This window comes from Saccopteryx leptura, chromosome 3, assembly GCF_036850995.1.
Source record: "Saccopteryx leptura isolate mSacLep1 chromosome 3, mSacLep1_pri_phased_curated, whole genome shotgun sequence".
Classification (NCBI taxonomy): Eukaryota; Metazoa; Chordata; class Mammalia; order Chiroptera; family Emballonuridae; genus Saccopteryx; species Saccopteryx leptura.
The window spans coordinates 140,590,128-140,611,061 of record NC_089505.1 but is presented as its reverse complement, the minus strand read 5'-3'; the positions used below and the strand labels follow the sequence as shown (position 1 = coordinate 140,611,061).

General features: G+C 38.0%; 2 protein-coding genes across 18 annotated transcripts in view; one reads left to right on the top strand and one right to left on the bottom strand.

The window, feature by feature from the left end:
- The window catches only part of SGIP1 (SH3GL interacting endocytic adaptor 1), a 223,780-nt gene that overhangs the window by 187,944 nt on the left and 14,902 nt on the right, over positions 1 to 20,934 (bottom strand). The window lies entirely within an intron of this gene.
- LOC136397286 (THO complex subunit 2-like) lies at positions 2,717 to 7,544 on the top strand. The gene has a single exon (XM_066371820.1). The coding sequence runs from the start codon at positions 2,853 to 2,855 to the stop codon at positions 7,542 to 7,544; it is 4,692 nt and encodes a 1,563-aa protein (XP_066227917.1). The 5' UTR covers positions 2,717 to 2,852.

The window sequence follows — 20,934 nt, the reverse complement described above, 5'->3', positions numbered from 1 at the left end:
TATTAGCCTCTCCCCAGGTCCTCATAAAAATTCTGCTCACTGACACTTTGAAACCAAATTACAATGCCTGCATGGTAACATTCTGGACTATTATCTCTGGAGCCCAGGCAGCATCCGTTGCCTCTCCCTGATATGATGGCTGCTATAGAGGGCTCTTAATAAACCAAGGGAACCACACATCACAAACCCAGCCATTATGAATTCAACTTGGGGCAAGAAAAGCAAAATGGGAAGGACAGGCCAATTCACAGCTGCCAGCCTAGCATACCATGTATAGTATGTGCTCAAGCAGGACCTGGTACATAATTTGTGGGGCTAGGTGCAAAATAAAAATGCAGTGTCCCTTGTTCAAAAAATATTAAGAATTTTAAGAAGGTAACAACTCCAAATGCAGGGCCCTCTAAGCCTTATACAACTGCTCAGGTTACATACCCATGTAGCCAGCCCTGCTCTCAGGATAAAATGAGCAGGAAAGTAATGAATGCAAGTTGTCCTCACTTTTAGAAAACTTTATACAAGAAAGAGATATTTTCATTGGATCATGTCTATGATTGGTTCATGGTAAATGAGACTGATAAAACCATTCATACTAAATATTATTTTTTCATTTATTCATTCAAACTAACCACATGCAAGATACATGACTGTTTTCTAGGATATAATAATAATAATAATAATAGTAATAGTAATAATAAATTTCTCCTATCCTCATGGGGCTCAGACTTCATTTCAAAAAACTAACATTAAAATAGACCTATAATCTGAGACAGCAGATTGTTATAATGGAAAACCCCCAAAAGTACTAAGAATTTAAAGTTAAATCACAAATGAACAAAATCTGTGTCTTCTATAGATTAGCAAAGCTCCCTTCCAAAAAAAAAAAAAAAAAAAAAAAAAAGAGCTATTTGTGTATAGGCAAACTTTTTTATATTTATTTTTAAATTTATTTTATTTAAGTCTGGCTGGTATACAATCCTCTATTGGTTATATCAGTGTCAAGTGTAAATATAGTGATTCAGTATTTTTATATATTACAATGGGATCACCCCACTACTTCTACCCCACTAATTCCAGTAATTATCTGTCACTGTGTAAACTTATCACAGTGTTATTGACTACATTCACCTTCTCCCTTTTATCCATCTCCCCACTCCCTCTCTTCTGGCAACCATACCTTTGGTTGCTGTTTCCATGAATCTGTTTTTGTTTGTTTGTTTATTTGTCTGCTTTGTTTTTAGATTCCACATATAAGTGAAACCATATGGTATTTGTCTTTCTCTGTTTGACTTATTCTCCTTAGCATAGTACCCTATACATTCATCCATGTTGTCCAAATGGCAAGATTATTTTCTTTTCTTTTTATTGCTATGTAATATTCATCTATCTTCTTTGTCCGTTCATCTATCGATAGACACCTAGGATGCTGCTATATCTTGGTTATTATCAATAAGGCTGCTAAAAACATAGAAGCACATATATTTTTTTCCAAATTTGTGTTCTCATTTTCTTTGAATAAATAGCCAAACGTGGAATTTCTGGGTTCTATGGTATATCTATTTTGTTTTTCAATGACTCTCCATACTGTTTTCCATAGGGGCTGCACCAGTTTGCAGTCCCACCAACAGTGTACAATGATTTCCTTTTTTTCCACATCCTTTTTAAATTAGCGGTCAAGAAGTAGGCTGTGCTAGGGTATCACGATGAGTTTCTGGGTGAAGGATGAGGCACATAATTATGTCTACAGAGAAAATGTAGGGTGCCTACCTATTTTTCTCCTGCGTGAAATTTGACCGCCACTTCTCCTTTTCTTCATGACATCCTCCCAAAATATTTATCCCAATCCCCCCAAAACAACTATCCCATGAAGTGACACATTTTCCTGTGTTTAGAGAATGTTTGGCAAGGGCTAAACCCAAACATATGTAATTGAGAATGGAGAAATCTGTATTTAATGTCAGCTCAGGTTAGAAAGAGATAAACAAGGCACCTTATTTTATACCTTCCAAAACTCAGAAACAGGGAGCAATTTTCACATTTTGAAGCATCAAAACCTATTAATCTTTTGTGGGAAATTTGATGCAGGCTGTTATCTGTGCAATTGATTGATTGGCAGTGATGGCCGTTCGTATGGAGTGGGAAATTCAACAGTCTATGTCACAATCATTTGTACAAGAATCTAAAACTATTTTACTGATACAGAGGTAGAGTTTACTCTTGACATCTGAACAAAATCCCTAAATTATAATTACTACTCCAGAGAATAACCGAGCACATTGTAATGTGATTGCTGAACACTCAGCCAGGTATATTCTCTGCCGGCTGCACCTAAACCCCTGCACCCGTAAACAAGCAGTTCATATTCACACCTCAGGAAACGTCCAAGTTACTCCTTGTTGTGAGCCTAAAATGCGTTTTATAAATACTGGAAACCTAAATGTTAAATTTTACTTATATCAAAATGCTGCTATAATTGTCGTTGATCAAGCATGAACTCAGAAAATATAATTTAACCAGGTTAACATTTGCTTCAATATCTGGAATGCGCATGATCAAAATCTAGGCTTTTCTGAGAGAAAACTTGTCAAGTAGAGCAAATATTAAGCTTTAAAAACCAAGAGGAATGCAGTTTAAGACAGCTTGAGTGACAGTTTATTTTATCCATAATGGATGCACTTGCCCTTTAAGAAACACTTTTACAGCGCGAGGGGGTGGGCGGGGGCAGCGCAGGGGAGCGAGGGGTGGGGAATCGGAAAGCGAACTCGAAGTTCCCAGCATTCCTAGTGGGCGGTGCTTCCGTTTGACCCCTTGCTTACGAGCTACACATCCGGGCTTCTGTTGCTAGGAGGGAGGAGATGGCGGCTGCAACGGTGTTGGTTCCTGTATCCTGGGTAAAGAATTGGGAGAAATCAGGGAGAGGCGAATTTTTGGATTTATGTCGGATCCTCAGTGAAAATAAAAGCCACAATAGTTCGACTTACAGAGATTTCCAGCAAGCTCTCTTTGAGTTATCACGCCATGTGATCGAAGGAAATCTGAGGCACGAACAGGCATCTAATGTTTTTAATGATATTAGTGAATTTCACACCGATTTGCCCTCCATTCTTGCCGATGTATTTTGCCTATTGGATATTGGAACAAGTTGTTTGGAAGAAAAAAGCAAGAGAGACTGTTTTATGCAATTGGTATTAGCGTGTTTGTATTTAGTTTCAGACACGGTTCTAAAGGAACGCCTAGATCCAGAGACATTGGAATCATTAGGACTTATCAAACAATCACAGCAATTCAATCAAAGGTCAGTGAAAATTAAGACAAAACTCTTTTATAAGCAGCAAAAATTTAATTTGTTAAGAGAAGAGAATGAAGGTTATGCCAAGCTGATTGTCGAACTGGGGCAAGATTTATCAGAAAATATTACTAGCAAGTTAATCTTAGAAAACATCAAATCTTTAATAGGATGCTTTAATCTGGATCCCAGTAGAGTTTTGGATATCATTTTAGAAGTGTTTGAATGCAGGCCAGAACACGATGACTTCTTTATATCTTTATTAGAATCTTACATGAGTATGTGTGAACCACAAACACTGTGTCATATTCTCGGGTTCAAATTCAAGTTTTACCAGGAACCCAATGGAGAGACTCCTGCATCTTTACACAGAGTTGCAGCAGTGCTTCTACAAGTTAATCTGATTGATTTAGACGATCTTTATGTACATCTTCTTCCAGCTGATAATTATATAGTGGGTGAATATAAACGAGAAATTGTGGAAGCTAAGCAGATTATTAGAAAATTTACGATGGTTGTAATATCTTCTGAAAAAAATGATAAGCGAGAGAAAGGAAAGGAAAAAGAGGAGAAAGTAGAAAAGCCACCTGACAACCAAAAACTTGGTTTATTGGAAGCCTTATTAAAGATTGGTGATTGGCAGCATGCACAGAAAATTATGGATCAGATGCCTCCATACTATGCTGCTTCACATAAGCTAATAGCTCTTGCTCTTTGCAAGCTCATTCATGTAACTATTGAGCCTCTCTACCGAAGAGTTGGTATACCTAAAGGTGCTAAAGGGTCACCTGTTAATGCTTTGCAAAATAAGAGGGCACCAAAACAAGCAGAGAGCTTTGAAGATTTGAGGAGATACGTCTTCAATATGCTCTGTTACCTTGGACCTCACCTTTCTTATGATCCCATTTTATTTGCAAAAATGGTGCGCATTGGCAAATCATTTATGAAGGAGTTTCAGTCTAATGGAAGCAAACAAGAAGATAAAGAGAAAATGGAAGTTATCCTTAGCTGTTTGCTTACCATTACTGACCAGGTACTCCTTCCTTCTCTTTCTTTGATGGACTGCAATGCTTGTATGTCTGAGGAACTCTGGGGAATGTTTAAAACATTTCCATATCAGTATCGATATCGTCTGTATGGCCAGTGGAAGAATGAAACTTATAACAGTCACCCACTTTTAGTAAAAGTTAAAGCTCAAACAATAGACAGAGCCAAATATATTATAAAACGTCTAACCAAGGACAATGTGAAGGCTTCTGGAAGACATATTGGGAAGGTGAGCCACAGCAATCCAACCATTTTGTTTGATTATATCTTGTCACAAATACAGAGGTATGATAACTTAATAACACCTGTAGTAGATTCACTGAAATACCTCACTTCATTGAATTATGATGTCTTGGCCTATTGTATTATTGAAGCTTTAGCTAATCCAGAAAAGGAGAGAATGAAACATGATGATACAACCATCTCAAGCTGGCTTCAAAGTCTGGCTAGTTTTTGTGGTTCAGTTTTTCGTAAATATCCAATTGATCTTGCTGGGCTTCTTCAATATGTGGCTAATCAACTAAAGGCGGGCAAAAGTTTTGACCTGCTTATATTGAAAGAAGTGGTGCAAAAAATGGCAGGAATAGAAGTTACAGAGGAAATGACAGTGGAGCAGCTAGAGGCCATGACTGGTGGAGAGCAGCTAAAAGCTGAGGGTGGTTATTTTGGTCAGATTAGAAACACTAAAAAATCCTCCCAGAGATTAAAGGATGCACTGTTGGACCATAATCTTGCTCTTCCTCTCTGTTTGCTTATGGCCCAGCAGAGGAATGGGGTGATCTTACAGGAAGGTGGAGAGAAACATTTGAAACTTGTGGGAAAGCTTTATGATCAGTGTCATGATACCCTGGTACAGTTTGGTGGATTTTTAGCATCTAATCTAAGCACAGAAGATTATATAAAGCAAATACCTTCAATTGATGTTCTCTGTAGTGAATTTCACACACCCCATGATGCAGCATTTTTCCTGTCTAGGCCAATGTATGTACACAATATTTCATCCAAGTATGACGAACTTAAAAAATCAGAAAAAGGAAGTAAACAGCAACATAAAGTTCACAAGTACATTACATCATGTGCAATGGTGATGGCCCCTGTCCATGAAGCAGTGGTCTCCTTACATGTTTCCAAAGTCTGGGAAGACATCAGCCCTCAATTCTATACCACATTCTGGTCATTGACAATGTATGACCTTGCAGTTCCACACACCAGCTATGAACGGGAAGTCAATAAACTTAAAGTCCAGATGAAAGCAATTGATGACAATCAGGAAATGCCTCCAAATAAAAAGAAAAAAGAGAAGGAGCGCTGTACTGCCCTTCAGGACAAACTTCTTGAAGAAGAAAAGAAACAGATGGAACATGTACAGCGAGTTCTACAGAGACTGAAACTGGAAAAGGTCAACTGGCTTTTAGCAAAATCTACCAAAAATGAGACCATCACAAAATTCCTACAGCTCTGTATATTTCCTCGATGTATTTTTTCAGCCATTGATGCTGTGTACTGTGCTCGTTTCATTGAATTGGTACATCAGCAGAAAACTCCAAATTTTTCCACACTTCTTTGCTATGATCGAGTTTTCTCTGACATAATTTACACAGTTGCAAGTTGTACTGAAAATGAAGCTAGTCGATATGGGAGATTTCTTTGCTGCATGCTAGAGACTGTAACCAGATGGCACAGTGATAGAGCCACATATGAAAAAGAATGTGGAAATTATCCAGGATTCCTCACTATATTACGGGCAACTGGATTCGATGGTGGAAATAAAGCTGATCAATTAGACTATGAAAATTTCCGACATGTTGTACATAAATGGCATTATAAACTAACCAAGGCATCAGTACATTGCCTTGAAACAGGTGAATATACTCATATCAGAAATATCTTGATTGTACTAACAAAAATCCTTCCTTGGTACCCAAAAGTTTTGAATTTGGGTCAAGCTTTGGAAAGGAGAGTACAAAATATCTGCCAAGAAGAAAAAGAGAAGAGGCCTGATCTATATGCATTAGCTATGGCCTACTCTGGGCAGTTGAAAAGTAGAAAGTCATGCATGATACCTGAAAATGAGTTTCACCATAAAGATCCCCCTCCGAAAAATGCAGCTGCCAGTGTACAAAATGGGCCTGGTGGTGGGTCTTCTTCATTATCCACAGGAGGTACATCTAAATCTAATGAAAGTAGTGCTGAGGAGAATGATAAATCAAGGGAGAGATCTCAGTGTTGTGTGAAAGTTGTTAATAAAGCTCCTGTTGCTGCACCGAAAGGGAATTCAAGCAATGGAAGTAATGGCACTCACAGCAGCAAAACCGTTAAAGAAAATGACAAAGAAAAATGGAAAGAAAAAGAGAAAAAAGAAAAGACTCCAGTTACTACTCCAGATGCCAAGGTACTTGGAAAAGATGGTAAAGAAAAATTGAAGGAAGAGCAGCCAAATAAAGATGAAAAAGCAAGAGAGATAAAGGAAAGAATATCTAAGTCCAACAAAGAGAAAGAAAAATTTAAGAAGGAAGAAAAAGTTAAAGATGAGAAATTCAAAACCACTGTCCCCAACGTAGAATCAAAATCGACTCAAGAAAAGGAAAGAGAGAAGGAGTCATCCAAAGAGAGAGATATAGCAAAGGAAGTAAAATCAAAAGAAAATGTTAAAGGAGTAGAAAAAGCACCAGTTTCTGGGTCTTTGAAGTCACCTACTCCTCGATCAGATATTACTGAGCCTGAAAGGGAACCAAAACGCCGGAAAAATGACACTCACCTTTCTCCATCACATTTCTCAACAGTCAAGGACAGTTTCATTGAACTCAAGGAGTCTTCAGCAAAACTCTACCTCAATCATAATCCTTCTCTACTACCCAAGAGTAAGGAGAAAGAAATGGACAAGAAAGATTCGGACAAGTCAAAGGAAAAGTCCAGAGAAAAAGAGAGAAAAGATGAAAAGGACAGGAGAGAGCGGAAAAGGGATCACTCAAACAGTGACCGTGAAGTTCTACCGAACATAACCAAGAGGCGAAAAGAGGAAAATGGAACAATGGCAGTTTCAAAACACAAGAGTGAAAGTCCATGTGAGTGTTCTTATCTAAATGAGAAAGACAAGGAAAAAAATAAGTCAAAATCTTCAGGCAAAGAAAAAGGAGGTGATTCATTTAAATCTGAAAAGATGGATAAAATCTCCTCCAGTGTCAAAAAGGGTATGTACAGGCCCTTAAGCTGAAGGTCTCCCAGAGGAAGATGCCAAAGTTCCATGCATTACTCTCAGAACAGTATCTTCATAATTAAGAACTGCTGGTGCTATTGGGAATCTGCTTTTAAGTCAGAAGATGAACACAAACCACTATCCTCTTGATGAGACCTTCCAAAGTCACTGATTTTCAGAACATTATTTTCACCTCCAGACAGTTTCTGCAGCAAGGTCTCTGTATATAAATTTTATATATACAGAAGCAGCATCTAATGTAAATTTCACTAACTGTTTTATTTTATCCTTTCTCAAAAAGGAGAGGAAATGGCCTTCTGGAACCAGTACCAGAATAGACTGCGTATGTGTGCAAACTCCTATAAGTTTGACAATATTTGGATGATTGTATTGCTTGAGGATTTTGGCTTCATGTCATTTCCTGGGATAGATCATTTTTATATGTTTTAACAGCAGTAGCTGTTTTATCATTAATATGTCCTTCTATATGTCATCACATTTTCTGTTGCTCAGTAATTATTCTATTGTGACATCTTCATGATTGAGAACCCATTTCTTATTCCAGTTATGGTCATACTGATACCATGATATTCATGATTGGAACATTGACTGTTTTTGTCATTTAAAAATTTGAGATAAAATTTGTATAAAACTTGTCATTTTAAAATGGATTTTAGGATATTCACTGGTATATGACATCACCAGAATATTTCTATTACTTCAAAGATACTCCACACATCTGTTAAGTATCATTCCCAATTCTCCCCTTCCCCAACCCCTTGAATCGATTAATGAACTTTCTATCTATATAGATGTACTTTTTTTGAACATTTATATAAACATAAGATCATGCAATATTTGACCTTTTGTGTCTGGCTTCTTTTACACAGCATCATGTTTTCAAGTTTCATCCATGATATAGTATATATCATAACTTTATTTTTTTATAACTGATTAATCCATTGTATGAATGTATACCTATTTTGTTTATCCATTCATCAATTATGGACAGGTATGATGATTTTTAAATACTAAACTTTTTAAGTTCAACATTAGGGTAGCCACAATTATAATGGTTTCAAAATCATACATGGTGCAAACATAATACTATATATACATAATATGTAAATTATGTCAGCATTTCATGCAGGGGTGGTTATTTTCTAAGGCTCTTCTAGTCTGGTTTTATGAAATATGTGAGCATAAGTATTTTCATCTATAGAGGTTAATGCATTAAGCATTAGTTTAAAATGAATGAGAAAAATGTTAGGCAGATAAGTTAATTGCCATTTGTAATCACGTTTTGAATTTATTTCAGTATGCACTATTTTAAAAATGTTCATTTGTAAAGAAAGGAAATGAGTATAAGTCAACAGACTTTTTAAAGCAATTTTTATAATTTAGCAGACATTGCAACTTAATATGTCACTATTAAAGTCATGCCCTTGTGAAAAAAATAATGAAAAACACTTTCTGATCTGCATACTCATTTGAACAGTGTTCGGTTGGCATCAGAAGTAGGGCATCTTGCATGAATCATCTTGTGACTGCTGTGGGGTGGGGAGTTTTGGAGCTTTGGTTTTAAAGGGCACTACTAACACATATCCAGTGGCATGCTTTGCAGGGAAGTTGGGCACACAGTCTGCCTTCCTCCGTCTCTACTGCAAGCCTAGAAGCAAGCCTGTCTATGCTTTTGTGAATCTGAACCTATGTCAGGTGGAGCCAACTCGATCACTGGGGAAATACAAATGCCCGCTTCATTTTTATTCAGCTGCTCAGAGGCTTGCAGTGCAGTTTCCTAGCACAGCATGCCAGAGAAGCTCCAGGAAGCAGAGCTTCCTTCAAGAAGGCACATTTGGCCATGAGCCATGTGGCATTTCAGAGGGCCAGCGAAGACCCTTCAAAGTGAGGAAAAGAAAAAAAAACCCACCAGCTCTAGCTAGAGCAAGGTTGTTATTTTTTACCACCAAAAACACAAGAGGACGGCTAAGAGAACACCTTACTGGGGATTATAAATAATAACTGAATCTAAAGGGCTATCCATTCTTAGTAAGAATATATTGTGCTCCATTGACAGTAAAGTCTGACTTAAGAGTTTGTTATTTTGCCCTGCTTGGGGTTAGTCTGATGATATAGTCGATATTTTCCTGATGTGCAGTGGCGGGAGAGGCAGCATAGTATAATGCTGATGACTGCACATTCTGCGTCCAGAATATCTGGGTTTGAATCCTGGTTTAACCATGTTATAAATTTCTTATCATGGACAAGTTACTTATTAACCTTTCTGAATCTTGGTTTTCACATCAGTAAAATGGGGATAAATGCCTCACTGAATAAGAATTGGTAAGAGTACTCAGAACAGGGCCTTACACATAGAAGTGCTTCCTCTTCCTCCAGTGTATAAGAGAAATAGCCAGGGCTTGGATTTGGCCAATTTCAAACACTTCTTTGATTTCATTGATTTTTATTCTCCCTTAAGTGTATGAAAATAAAGCAACTCTCTGACATTATAAGACTACAGAGCTGCTAAATTGGTGCCATTGGGATTTAAAGAATCTTGATATACATAGAGAATGAAGTAGTCAAGGATACCTTTGTGGGAATCATACATTAATTCAACAAATATTTACTAAGTGCTAGTTGTATGCCTGGCATTCTGCTTCAGGATATTTGTTTCTTGATGAACAAGAAAAACAGAGCTCTCTTTCTCTGTCTCTCTTTTTTTTTTTGTACTTGGACCTTGAAGGGCTTAGAAGAGTTAGTTCTATGAAGAGAGTTGCAGAAATAAAAGGCCTTGGCAAAGAATCAGAGATAAGATAAAGATGGTGGACAGAGAAGAACAGAAAATTTATTTTGGGTGTTTCTGCTTATGGGAATGTGTAGAACTTGATTCCACAAGCATTAGAGAATAATTGAGGTTTTGGATAAGAGCAAGAAGTAAGCAAATATATATACACACACACACACACACACACACACACACACACACGTACGTACATGCATACATACATACATACATATGCTGGGAGGGAAATTCGGTAGATCCTGGGAGTATGAACAGATTGCAATTTATTTTAGGATTACAGGATTGGAAGAAGGTCCAGATTTACAGTGGCGGGTGACACAGAAATGGATGCAGAGAGGCATTATGAAGAGAGAACTGATAGTACTTGGTGATTGAACCTATGCTATAAAAGATAAAAATAAAAGGTGATGCCATGTTCTCCTAACCAGTTGTGATGGTTAAAACATTAATGTGGCCCAAGGTACAGAATGTGTAAGATTACTCAGTTTAAAGATAATCAGTTTTATAGATTTATTTCATTGGCAAAGTGTCTTAACAAAATAGCACATTGAAAATTAGTAACAAAGCTGGAATGAAATTTCCAATCTGGTGCCTCTTGCTACTATTACACCAAGGGAAAGGTCACAATAGCATATGAAAATTACAGACTCAAATTTGAGTTCTCTGTACAAGCTATGGAGGCTGTTTCTTTCTGAGACTTGGAGCAAGTACTTAATCTTATAAAGCTATGAAACAAGGCAAAGATACTTAACTCGGTACAGTTCAATAGTTGTTGGTTTCCCTCTTTAATACACTTGAGTGCAACCTTGTTTAAACTCTCAGGAGCACCTTTTCTTCTAGAATTATATAAAATTGTGGCTCAAGGCAATACACATTCAGCAAATACCAAAAGAGAATTCTTAAAGCTCTACTGAATTACTAAAAGGTTTGCTTAGCAGTAATGGAACGAAGTGTGTTTGGTGTGTACAAGAACACAATAACGGGAAGTATATAATGGGATTCAGAGACAGAGTCATAGATAGTTGCAGCATACACCAAGCAGCAATGAGTAAATGAGGCCTGTCTCTACTCATCTGGATGGACACTCAGTGCTTCTAAACTCAGATGCTGGCCCAAAATGCCGGAATGTCACAGCTGGCAGGGAACTCCAAGTCATCATGCTAAACCCTATCATTTTACAGATGAGGAAACAGCCCCAAACAGGGTAGTACAGGCAGGAGGGGATATGCCAAAGTGAAGGGAATGTGATGAAGAGCACAGTTGTTAGATTCAGGTAGACCTTAATCAAATTACTTAACTCTCTTGGCCTCAGGTGGTGACTTCATTTTTACAATAGAGAAAATAATACTATCTGTATGATGAGGCTGTGAGCATCAGATGAAATGCTCATGAAAAGTACTGGGCACAGCTGGCTCTGAGGGTCCTCTTGAATTCTTTATACCCCTCCCCACCTGCACACAAAATTATCACATATGCTCTGATGTGTGAGTTTTGTGAGGTAAGTGAATAGAAAGCCATTGTCCCCTCAGCTTTCTGCCCAGTCCCCTAAGACCACAAGACACAGTTCAACCATGACCCAAATGTGAAGCTATTGCCAACACCCCCCTGCATTATAAATATGGGTGTCAGAAATTTGGTGAGACAGGAATGGCAAGAATTAAGAGAAAAACAAAATTTGGCTGATGTTTTGGTTTCTGAGGTCCCAGTGGCAGTCAATTAACACATTTTGTTGTGGTGAAGGGACTCTTGAACATGAAGGAATGGGAAGGACTTTAAAGGAAGAACTTGTATTGTTTTCTTTTTGGGGAAAGGATTTTCCTTGTAGTGGTTGAAGTCACTTCTGTCTCCATCAAATGATGGGCTTCTCTGACAGAAATGACCCGCTATCATGTAAGAACAAAAGTGATTAGATGATCAATCACTCTGTGCCAGGCGCTAAGCTATGCACTTTAGATGTGTTAGCTTATTCATTCCTCATAATAACTCTGTGAGAGAGGTATTAGTATAGTAATATTGGTTTTAAAGCTGAGAAACACTTTAAAACAGAAAAGAGAGGCACAGAGTAGAGAAGTGAATTAGCGGAGACTGCACAGCTAGTAAGTGAAGGAGTCAGGATTTGACCCAAGTGGCCTAGCTCAAAAGGCTACTTGCTTACTCTTCTTAGTAATGCTGCCTTACAGCCATCTAAACCCGACTACATTAGGGGTCAGGAAGGGCAGAGACCACCAAACACAAACACAGGAAGCAACAGCACAATGCAGAACAGGTAAGAGACCGTGAAAATAAATAAGGGAAGAGAGAAGAGGGAGCAATGTAACAGGGGAAAATAGTACCCAGTAAAGAAGGAGGAATTTGAAGAACCTTACCTAGCACCATCTAGAAACTATGTTGCTAAATGAATCTGACCAAGTCAGTACAGACTCTTTTAAATGAATAGCCAGCAAAAAAACATATAGGCAAGAGTGTATTCAGGGTGATGAGTGGAGATAAAGAGGTACCATATGAAGTCTTTGACTGTTCTTGACAATGGACAAGAGCCTCACCAGCCCAGCTCCTTCAGACAAGCCCACGATGATGGTTCACAGTCATTCAACGCAGTGATTCAGAGATCACAGATTTAGCGACTTGTTGGTTCTCTCCTGCTCTGTCACTTCCTAGCTGTGCATGAGACCTTGGGCCTTTCTCCTCCTTTATCAAATGGAATTAAGAGTAACCCTCATAGGGTTATGGTGAGAGAGAGGTGATAGGCCATTTATATAAGAGAATTTATATAGTCCTCTCAGAGCCTGAAACACTGATAAATTATACACAGTAAAAATAATGACAATAATTACTACCAACCTTGGGTGAACCTTTCTATTAATCAGTTACACATTCAGAGAACATGGAGTCTTGGACTTTTGCACACTTTGTAGGCATGCGCCTTATATATGGAGTTCATCTATATTTCTGTTTTTTCTGCTCTGTCTAAAGAACTTGTTTTGAGAACAAGAAAAACAATGTGCAGGTGAAAAGGCAAAATACCTAAAGGATGTATTTGTATTTACTGCAGAGTAAGTAGCATAAATGCTCTATCTCAGGTTTATTAATAAATGTGCATATTTTTGCACAGTCCTAAAATACACATTTTATTACAGTTATTGATGGCTAATTATCTGGTAAATATATTACAATTAAAAGCAGTGTTAAACCGTAACTATAACAAAGCTGTTAATATGGAATTGGGAGCTATAACCCTTTCCAAACCAGACAGAGTAATTTCATTTCTCATATTCAAGAAAAGCAACTGATGATTGAATTGCCTTTAAAATGCTATAAAATAAAAATTCTCTTATAACTGAAACTAGGAGATGTGTCCAATAGCTTGTTAAGTGAAAAGGGAAATGGATTTCTCACTCTAGCATAGAAGACAATGCAAATTTCTCTGAAACATCCAAGGTAGTTATTCAAGTTTGCTTTAACAAGTGCCCATAGAAACCTCTAAAGTAAAATGTAAGAAATTGCAAGCAAATTAATTAAAAACAATCAGAACAAAGACATCTTAGAGAATAGTTGCTTTGTTATCTCTATAATCATCTACTTATTTTTTATTAGCCAGAAATTTCTATGTGAGGTATTATAGATTTTTTATGGTATTACAGGAACTAGACAGGAATATTCTCAAATATAGTTTTGACCTAGTGAGTAGTAGGCAAGCATGCTATAAAATTACTTATCATTAACTATCAAATGTTGTGGTGCAAATGATACCACTGTGTTTGCCCTTATATGGTAATATATTAAATATAATTTCTCCAAGGTAAAAATTGAGAGACAATATTATTTCATGGTTTAAAACGTAAGTGTGGGAGTCAAATTCTAAATATTTGGGCAAGTCATCCTCAGTTTTCTCATCGCTGTAAGGGGGACAATTATCAGAGATTCAACCTCATAGACTCGTATAAGTTAAATGAGATAAATGTTCACAGAGAATTTAAGAATAGTTTCTAGCAAAGCCAGAACTCAGGAAATGATCATTATTTTTATGTTAATAAATCTGAACTCTACTTCAACATTTCCTCCTCTTGGTGGGGAGGGGAGGTGATGGTTATAGCTATATCTACTTGTTAAGAGAAATTATGTACCATTTCAGGAATAATGTAATTCTTTGTCTTATTATGCAATATCTGGAGATCTAGGGTCGTTCTGTGGCAGCTTTCTTTTAATAAGTTATAAGGCAGCTATATTTTAGTAAGGTCTAACTGGAGAATAGGAAGAAAAAGAAGGAAGATCTAAAGTCAGTTATGAGTAACTCCAGTAGAAGAGATGACTCAGAGGTGCTGACCATGAAGAGCTATTCCTCTCACCAATCAGCTGCATAGATAGATGTCTGTATCACATATGTACTTACAGTATCATAACTTAAAAATTATATTTTGAAAGGCTTTGATATGGAGAAATGGAAAAGTCTGAGGATTAGGTTTAGAGCAGGCGTCCCCAGACTACGGCCCCTGGGCCGCATGCAGCCCCTCAGGCCATTTATCCAGCCCTCGCTGCATTTCCGGAAGGGGCCCCTCTTTCATTGGTGGTCAGTGAGAGAAGCACTGTATGTGGCGGCCCTCCAACGGTCTGAGGGACAGTGAACTGGCCCCCTGTGTAAAAAGTTTGGGGACCCCTGGGAGGCTTTGGGTCAGCGATGAGAAAGAAAGACTTCTTGGTAAACAATGGGAGGAAATATCCCTCAGGTTCCTGGCTCAGGATGCCTGTAGCATAGAGTAGGTGTAGCAATGGGCTCTTTGAAAGGGTTCTTTTTCTTTCAGAAAATTTCCTAAAAGGTTTCTCCTCCCTTCTGGAATAGCATAGCAACAAGACAGTTGTCATGTTGAGATTTGATTAACATTCATTTAGGAGATAGAGCAAGAAGATCAGAAGCCTTAAAGGAATTTGGGAAAGTCAAGGCATGGATGGAACCCAAAATATGAGTGGCTAGCCCCAGAAACTGCTCAGATGCCGGGGCAGAAACTAGGTAAATTGGCAGCAGTCCGGGAGCTCCGAGGCAAAGCAGCTCTCGGTGAACAACCAAGAGCAGTCAGTAGACATTTGTGGAGCACCATGTAACGTGGTCTGGAAAGGTCATTGAAGCAAAGTTAAGTACAGACATGTATGTAATGTTAACAATGACAACAGCAATGATAATAACAATAGCAACAGCTATGACCAGATGAATGCAAAGGTATAGGAACTATGTTAAAAGCACAGCGTCCTGTAATACTTGCAACAATTTTGACTCACCCCCCCACCTTATCTAGTTAGGTCCCATATTTTAAAAAATCTCTTTGAGAATACCATTCAGTGCTTCCTTCATAGCATTTTTTCTCACTTATCATCATTTAGTTATTGGTATTAATGTCTTTATCACTTTAAGCTTTACAAGGCCTGTGTGTCATGATGTTTGCTCACTGTATACACCTAGTACCTAGTACAATGTTTGCAGCCTTAAAAAAATACTTGCTGAAAATTTTGTGAATATGTGATAGATTAAAAAGCTAAGAAAGAAAGAGAAAGCAAGCAAGCAAGCAAGCAAGCAAGAAAGAGAAAACCCTCAAGCTCAGGCCTGCCTGAGGGCACATAGCCAGTAAGCTGTAGAGGCAGGATTTGAATCCAGGTTTGTTTTGACTCTCAAGCCTGTGCACTTACCTGCTATGTCAAAAAGTTAATTAGAAAAGAAAACAGGAGTCCTAAGTATAAAGAAGATTGGAATAGGAACAAGTCCCACCTACAGGAAGCTTCCTATGTATTCTCCAGGTTACAAACACATTTTAAAGCATAGATAGTTTCAGCACCTGCAGGCAGAAAGAGCATAGCTACAGACTTGGAGGATGGCACAGGTTAAAGGAGTTAAAGGAGACAGTAGGGTTTTCTGTCAATAAGATTCAGAGAGGACACAAGGGTTTAATGGAAACATTTGGGGAGAAAAATGAAACAGAGAGGTCAATCTCTGTCAAAAGGAAGACATTTTAACTACTATCTTTCTGATCTGGACTAGAGAGAAAGAGCCTTGGTGATGGGAGCCACCCTAACAAACTGACTCCATACAGGAATGACTATTAAAGAACTGAAGTGCTTCAAAGCCATTTAAAAGCAAGTACATTTTAAAAAACCACATAATATATTCTTTGATCTCTACTATCTTCATTTATTTTTCATCCATCAACATGCCTCAGAAGAAATCTAATACCAGAACCATTTGGGTTAGAAAAAGAGTTTATTTAATAGCTGAATTGAACCTTCCCTTGGAGCCCCCAGACCTTAGTAGTGATGGTGCTGAGTGGCTTTGGGAAGGGCACCACAATCCTTTCCAACCTCTCTTAGCTTTACTGAAAATAAAAATAAAATTTAACAAAATCAGAGTATTTATGACTCAAACACAGATTTAAGACAATTTTCTCTCATAAAAAAAAAAAAGAAAAAGAAAAAAGAATGACATCCTTAGCTACTCAAGTCCATGTCCATCCAGCATCCAAACTGTTTGATGATGGAAATGAAAGCATGAAATTCTCCTTAAACTCCATTCAGTGGCTTTCCCTTGCCTCCCAATAAATTCCAGATTCATCTCCGTTGCTCACAAAGCCTGGCCTGCACTGCATCTTGCCCTTCTTCTCCTGTCTCCCGTCTCCTTCCCCCTCCTTCAGTGGTCTGTAGCCACACTGCCTTTCCTTTTGTTCCTTGAGCTTACCAAGTTTCAGACCCTTTACCTCCGTGTTCTTATTCCTGAAATACAGGGGGTCCTCAGGTTACAGCAGTCTCAGCATACAACGTTTTGAGTTTACAACTCTTACTCCCATAAGAACTTAAAAAAATTGAGATGTGAGTGTTTCAGCTTATGTCAGCGTCATACTTACAGACTACGTGGACAAACTAGTTTGGTTGCGTGCGGCTGAAGAATACACAGTATTTTTTTTCTGTGGCTTAGTTGTGTTTTTATGTTCTAGATTATGATTTTACAACTGTGTTAGAATAGGTAAGTGACTTAGGCTAGCGTGTGTTTTGACTTACACCAAAATACGAGTTACATCACTGTTGTAGGAACGAAACTGTGTGATAACCCGAGGACCCCTTGTACTCTGTTCCTAGATCTTCACTTGCCACAATGTCAAGAAGTGTCAGCTTAAATGCCTTTCCTGAAGATCTAAAGGACCTTCCACCACCACTCCGCATTCTCCTTCACATGTTTTTTACCACCATCTGAAACTACCTGGTTTACTCATTTGGTTTGTAGTTTTGTCTCCTCTTAATAGAATGCAAGTTCCATGAAAGCAAGGACTCTATGTGTTTTGCAGACTTGAATCCTATATCTAGAACCAGGGCTAGCTCATAATAGCATTCCATTGCCACTATAAACTTCCTCTGTGTCTTAGTCAAAATTTACCAAGAGTAACAAACTCTATTCTTTAATGTGCCAACTTAAAGTGGGTTACCACAAAGATAGGAGACAGAGGAAAAAAACAAGAAAAATTGAGATTAAATAATTTGATCTGGTAATTAGATTGAGTGAATTACAGTTTGCTGAAATGATATAAACAATTATATTTGGTTTTATAATTAGGCCAAGATAAAGTTCAGTTGAACACATTTTAAAATGTATTTTATTTTATTTATTTTGTGAGAGAGACAGAGAGAGGGACAGATAAAGACAGACAGACAGAAAAGGAGAGTATGAGAAGCATCAATTCTTCATGCGGCACCTTAGTTGTTCATTGATTGCTTTTTCCTATGTGCCTTGACTGGCACGAGGGGGGGGGTTACAGCAGAGCGAGTGACCCCTTGCTCAAGCTATTGACCTTTGGGCTCAAGCCAGTGACCATGGGGTCATGTCTATGATCCTATGCTCAAGCCAGTGACCCCATGCTCAAGCCAGTGACCCTCTGCTCAAGCCGGATGAGTCCACGCTCAAGCCAACTACCTCAGGTTTCGAATGTGGGTCCTCTGTGTCGCAGTCTGATGCTCTATCCACTGTGCTATTGCCTGGTCTGGCTAAAATGTAAATTATCCTACTACATATTTATTTTTGAAACAATATTGTTACTTGTTTTAACAAAATTATATATAGCATTCCCTTTCCAAGTAAATAATTCATAAAATTAGGAAAGATGTTTCTCTCTTGGTATCTGGAAGTGAAGAAAAGCAGTTGTATGTGTGAAAGGTAGACAGTATAGGTAGAGAGGCTAACTGTAGTGATGTTACACCCTGAAACTCTAGTACTAGAGCACAGACTCTTAAAACTGGTTAGCCTCTGAAAAATTATCTAACCTAAACCTTTACTTAAAAACAGAGTTTCCAAAGATACTAAATATAATAATAGCCCCAATACATCATATTTGTATAAAGATTCATAGCTTTCAAAATACATTTTTGATCTATTTTGTGCTTTGACATTTACAGCCATGTGAGAAAGGCAGGAATCTTATATCATTTACCATTCTACAAATAGAAAAATAAAGAGATAGTGATTTGCCTGAGATACACAGCCAGAACCTTCAAGGAGGTCATAAAAAGTCAATTCCTATTCACCTGGCAAATTCTTGGCCTCAATATCATAGTTAATAAAGAATGGTGCCGAAGATGTTAGAATTTTTAAAATTAAAATTAATTTCTCTTTCTCTTATTTTGCTTTCTTTTCCCAATGTTCAATAGCTTGCCTAACGCCACTCAGCTGTCTGGGACAGCGCCAGGACTAGCACCTAATAACTCTCATGTTCTCGCCAAGATATCTTATTACATGAGAATCAAGAATTTCTACCAAACCATCTGATTCATTAATATGACCCATTCTAGCTCAGTGTAAAAATCAATTTCCAGCTAGCAGTCTAAATGTCTAACAGGGGAATAGTAAAATAAATTATTATTGAATGGACTACTATATAACCAGTAAAAATAATGTTTTTGGAAACTGTTTCAAGACAATGATAGTGATAAAATTTCTTGATTGAGCATTTATTCTGTACCAAATATTGTTCTTCATGTATATTATATATTACATATATAATATATGTTACATATATAATACATGTTACATATATAATATATATTAAAATAATTTATATAATAATCTCATTTAATTCTTGTAATAATTTCAGATAGAGGTAATCTCATACAGCAGAAGAAACTAAGCCACAGAGGGGTTAAATAACTTGCCTAAATTTACACATTTGGCAGGCTGGAGAGATGAGGATTTAAATTTAGGAAGTTTGTCTCTTGATCCTATTTTTTAAACAAATACACGTTGCTTAGGATAATGGTTACAATCTAATACAAAGTGAAAAACTCATGTGTATCTATATCTATATATATATATACAGGGTCCTTGATTTACGACACAGTTTCACTCCTATGACAGTGACGTAACTGGAATTTTGGTGGAATTCGAAACACACTCTAACCTAAATCACTTACCTATCCTAACACAGTTGAAAAATCATAATATAGAACATAAAAATACAACTAACCCATAGAAAAAGGAAAATGACATAAATATACTGTACTGGATTAACAGGAACAAAATGACAAAAAAATGAATGTAAAAAAAGATTCCTCACCTTTATTACTGTGGTTGACTTACACATTGGAAGGGGCATTGCAAGGTGGGAGAGAGTGACCTATTGGGAGGAGGAAGCTGGAGAGGCAGGAGAACCTGCAGAAGGTGCTGGAGATACTGGGTCAGGTGAATCAGGATTGCCTAAGGAACAGGCAGGAGACGCTGGAGATAAGTCTACCTGTACTACAGGTGTTCAGGTTGAGAAGCAGCTAATGTAGAGGGTATAGGATCTGTTGCAGGCCTCTCTAACTTCTTAAAGAATTGTTCCAGGCTAGTCTGGAAGGTTGATGACTTCTTCTCTTCTAAAATCTGCCTATAGCATTGCAAGGCATCCATAACAGCTCTGCAGACCTTACTGAATCTACCATAGAAAAATCTTCTGCCAAACCCTTGTCAGTAAATCTCTTAGGTTCTGGGATTCTTATCTCTTCCTCTTCAATGAGCTACTTCTTCAGCTGAATGAGGTCCTCAGCAGACAGCTCCTCTCTATGTGATGCCAGCAGCTCTGTGACATCCATCGCGATGGTTTTCCTCTTCTTTGGAGCACTACCATCTGAAGACTCTAACTTTCATTTAGAAGCCATGATAAGGGCCAAAAAAGTTACCAAACAAAGCAACACAAATGGAACACTTGCACTTTTAACAGTCGAAAATAGCGTAGGTAGGCATACTGGGGGACACCAACTCCCTCACTCGTATGACATGTGTATTCTTCCACTGCACACAACCAAACTTGTTCGCCCACATAGTGTGTAAGTATGACACTAATGGTGTAAGCCAAAACACTCTCATCACAATTTTTTTTTTTTTTTTTTGTATTTTTCTGAAGCTGGAAACGGGGAGAGACAGTCAGACAGACTCCGGCATGCGCCCGACTGGGATCCACCCGGCTCGCCCACCAGGGGGTGATGCTCTGCCACTCTGGGGCGTCGCTCTGTCGCGACCAGAGCCACTCTAGCACCTGGGGCAGAGGCCAAGGAGCCATCCCCAGCGCCCGGGCCATCTTTGCTCCAATGGAGCCTTGGCTG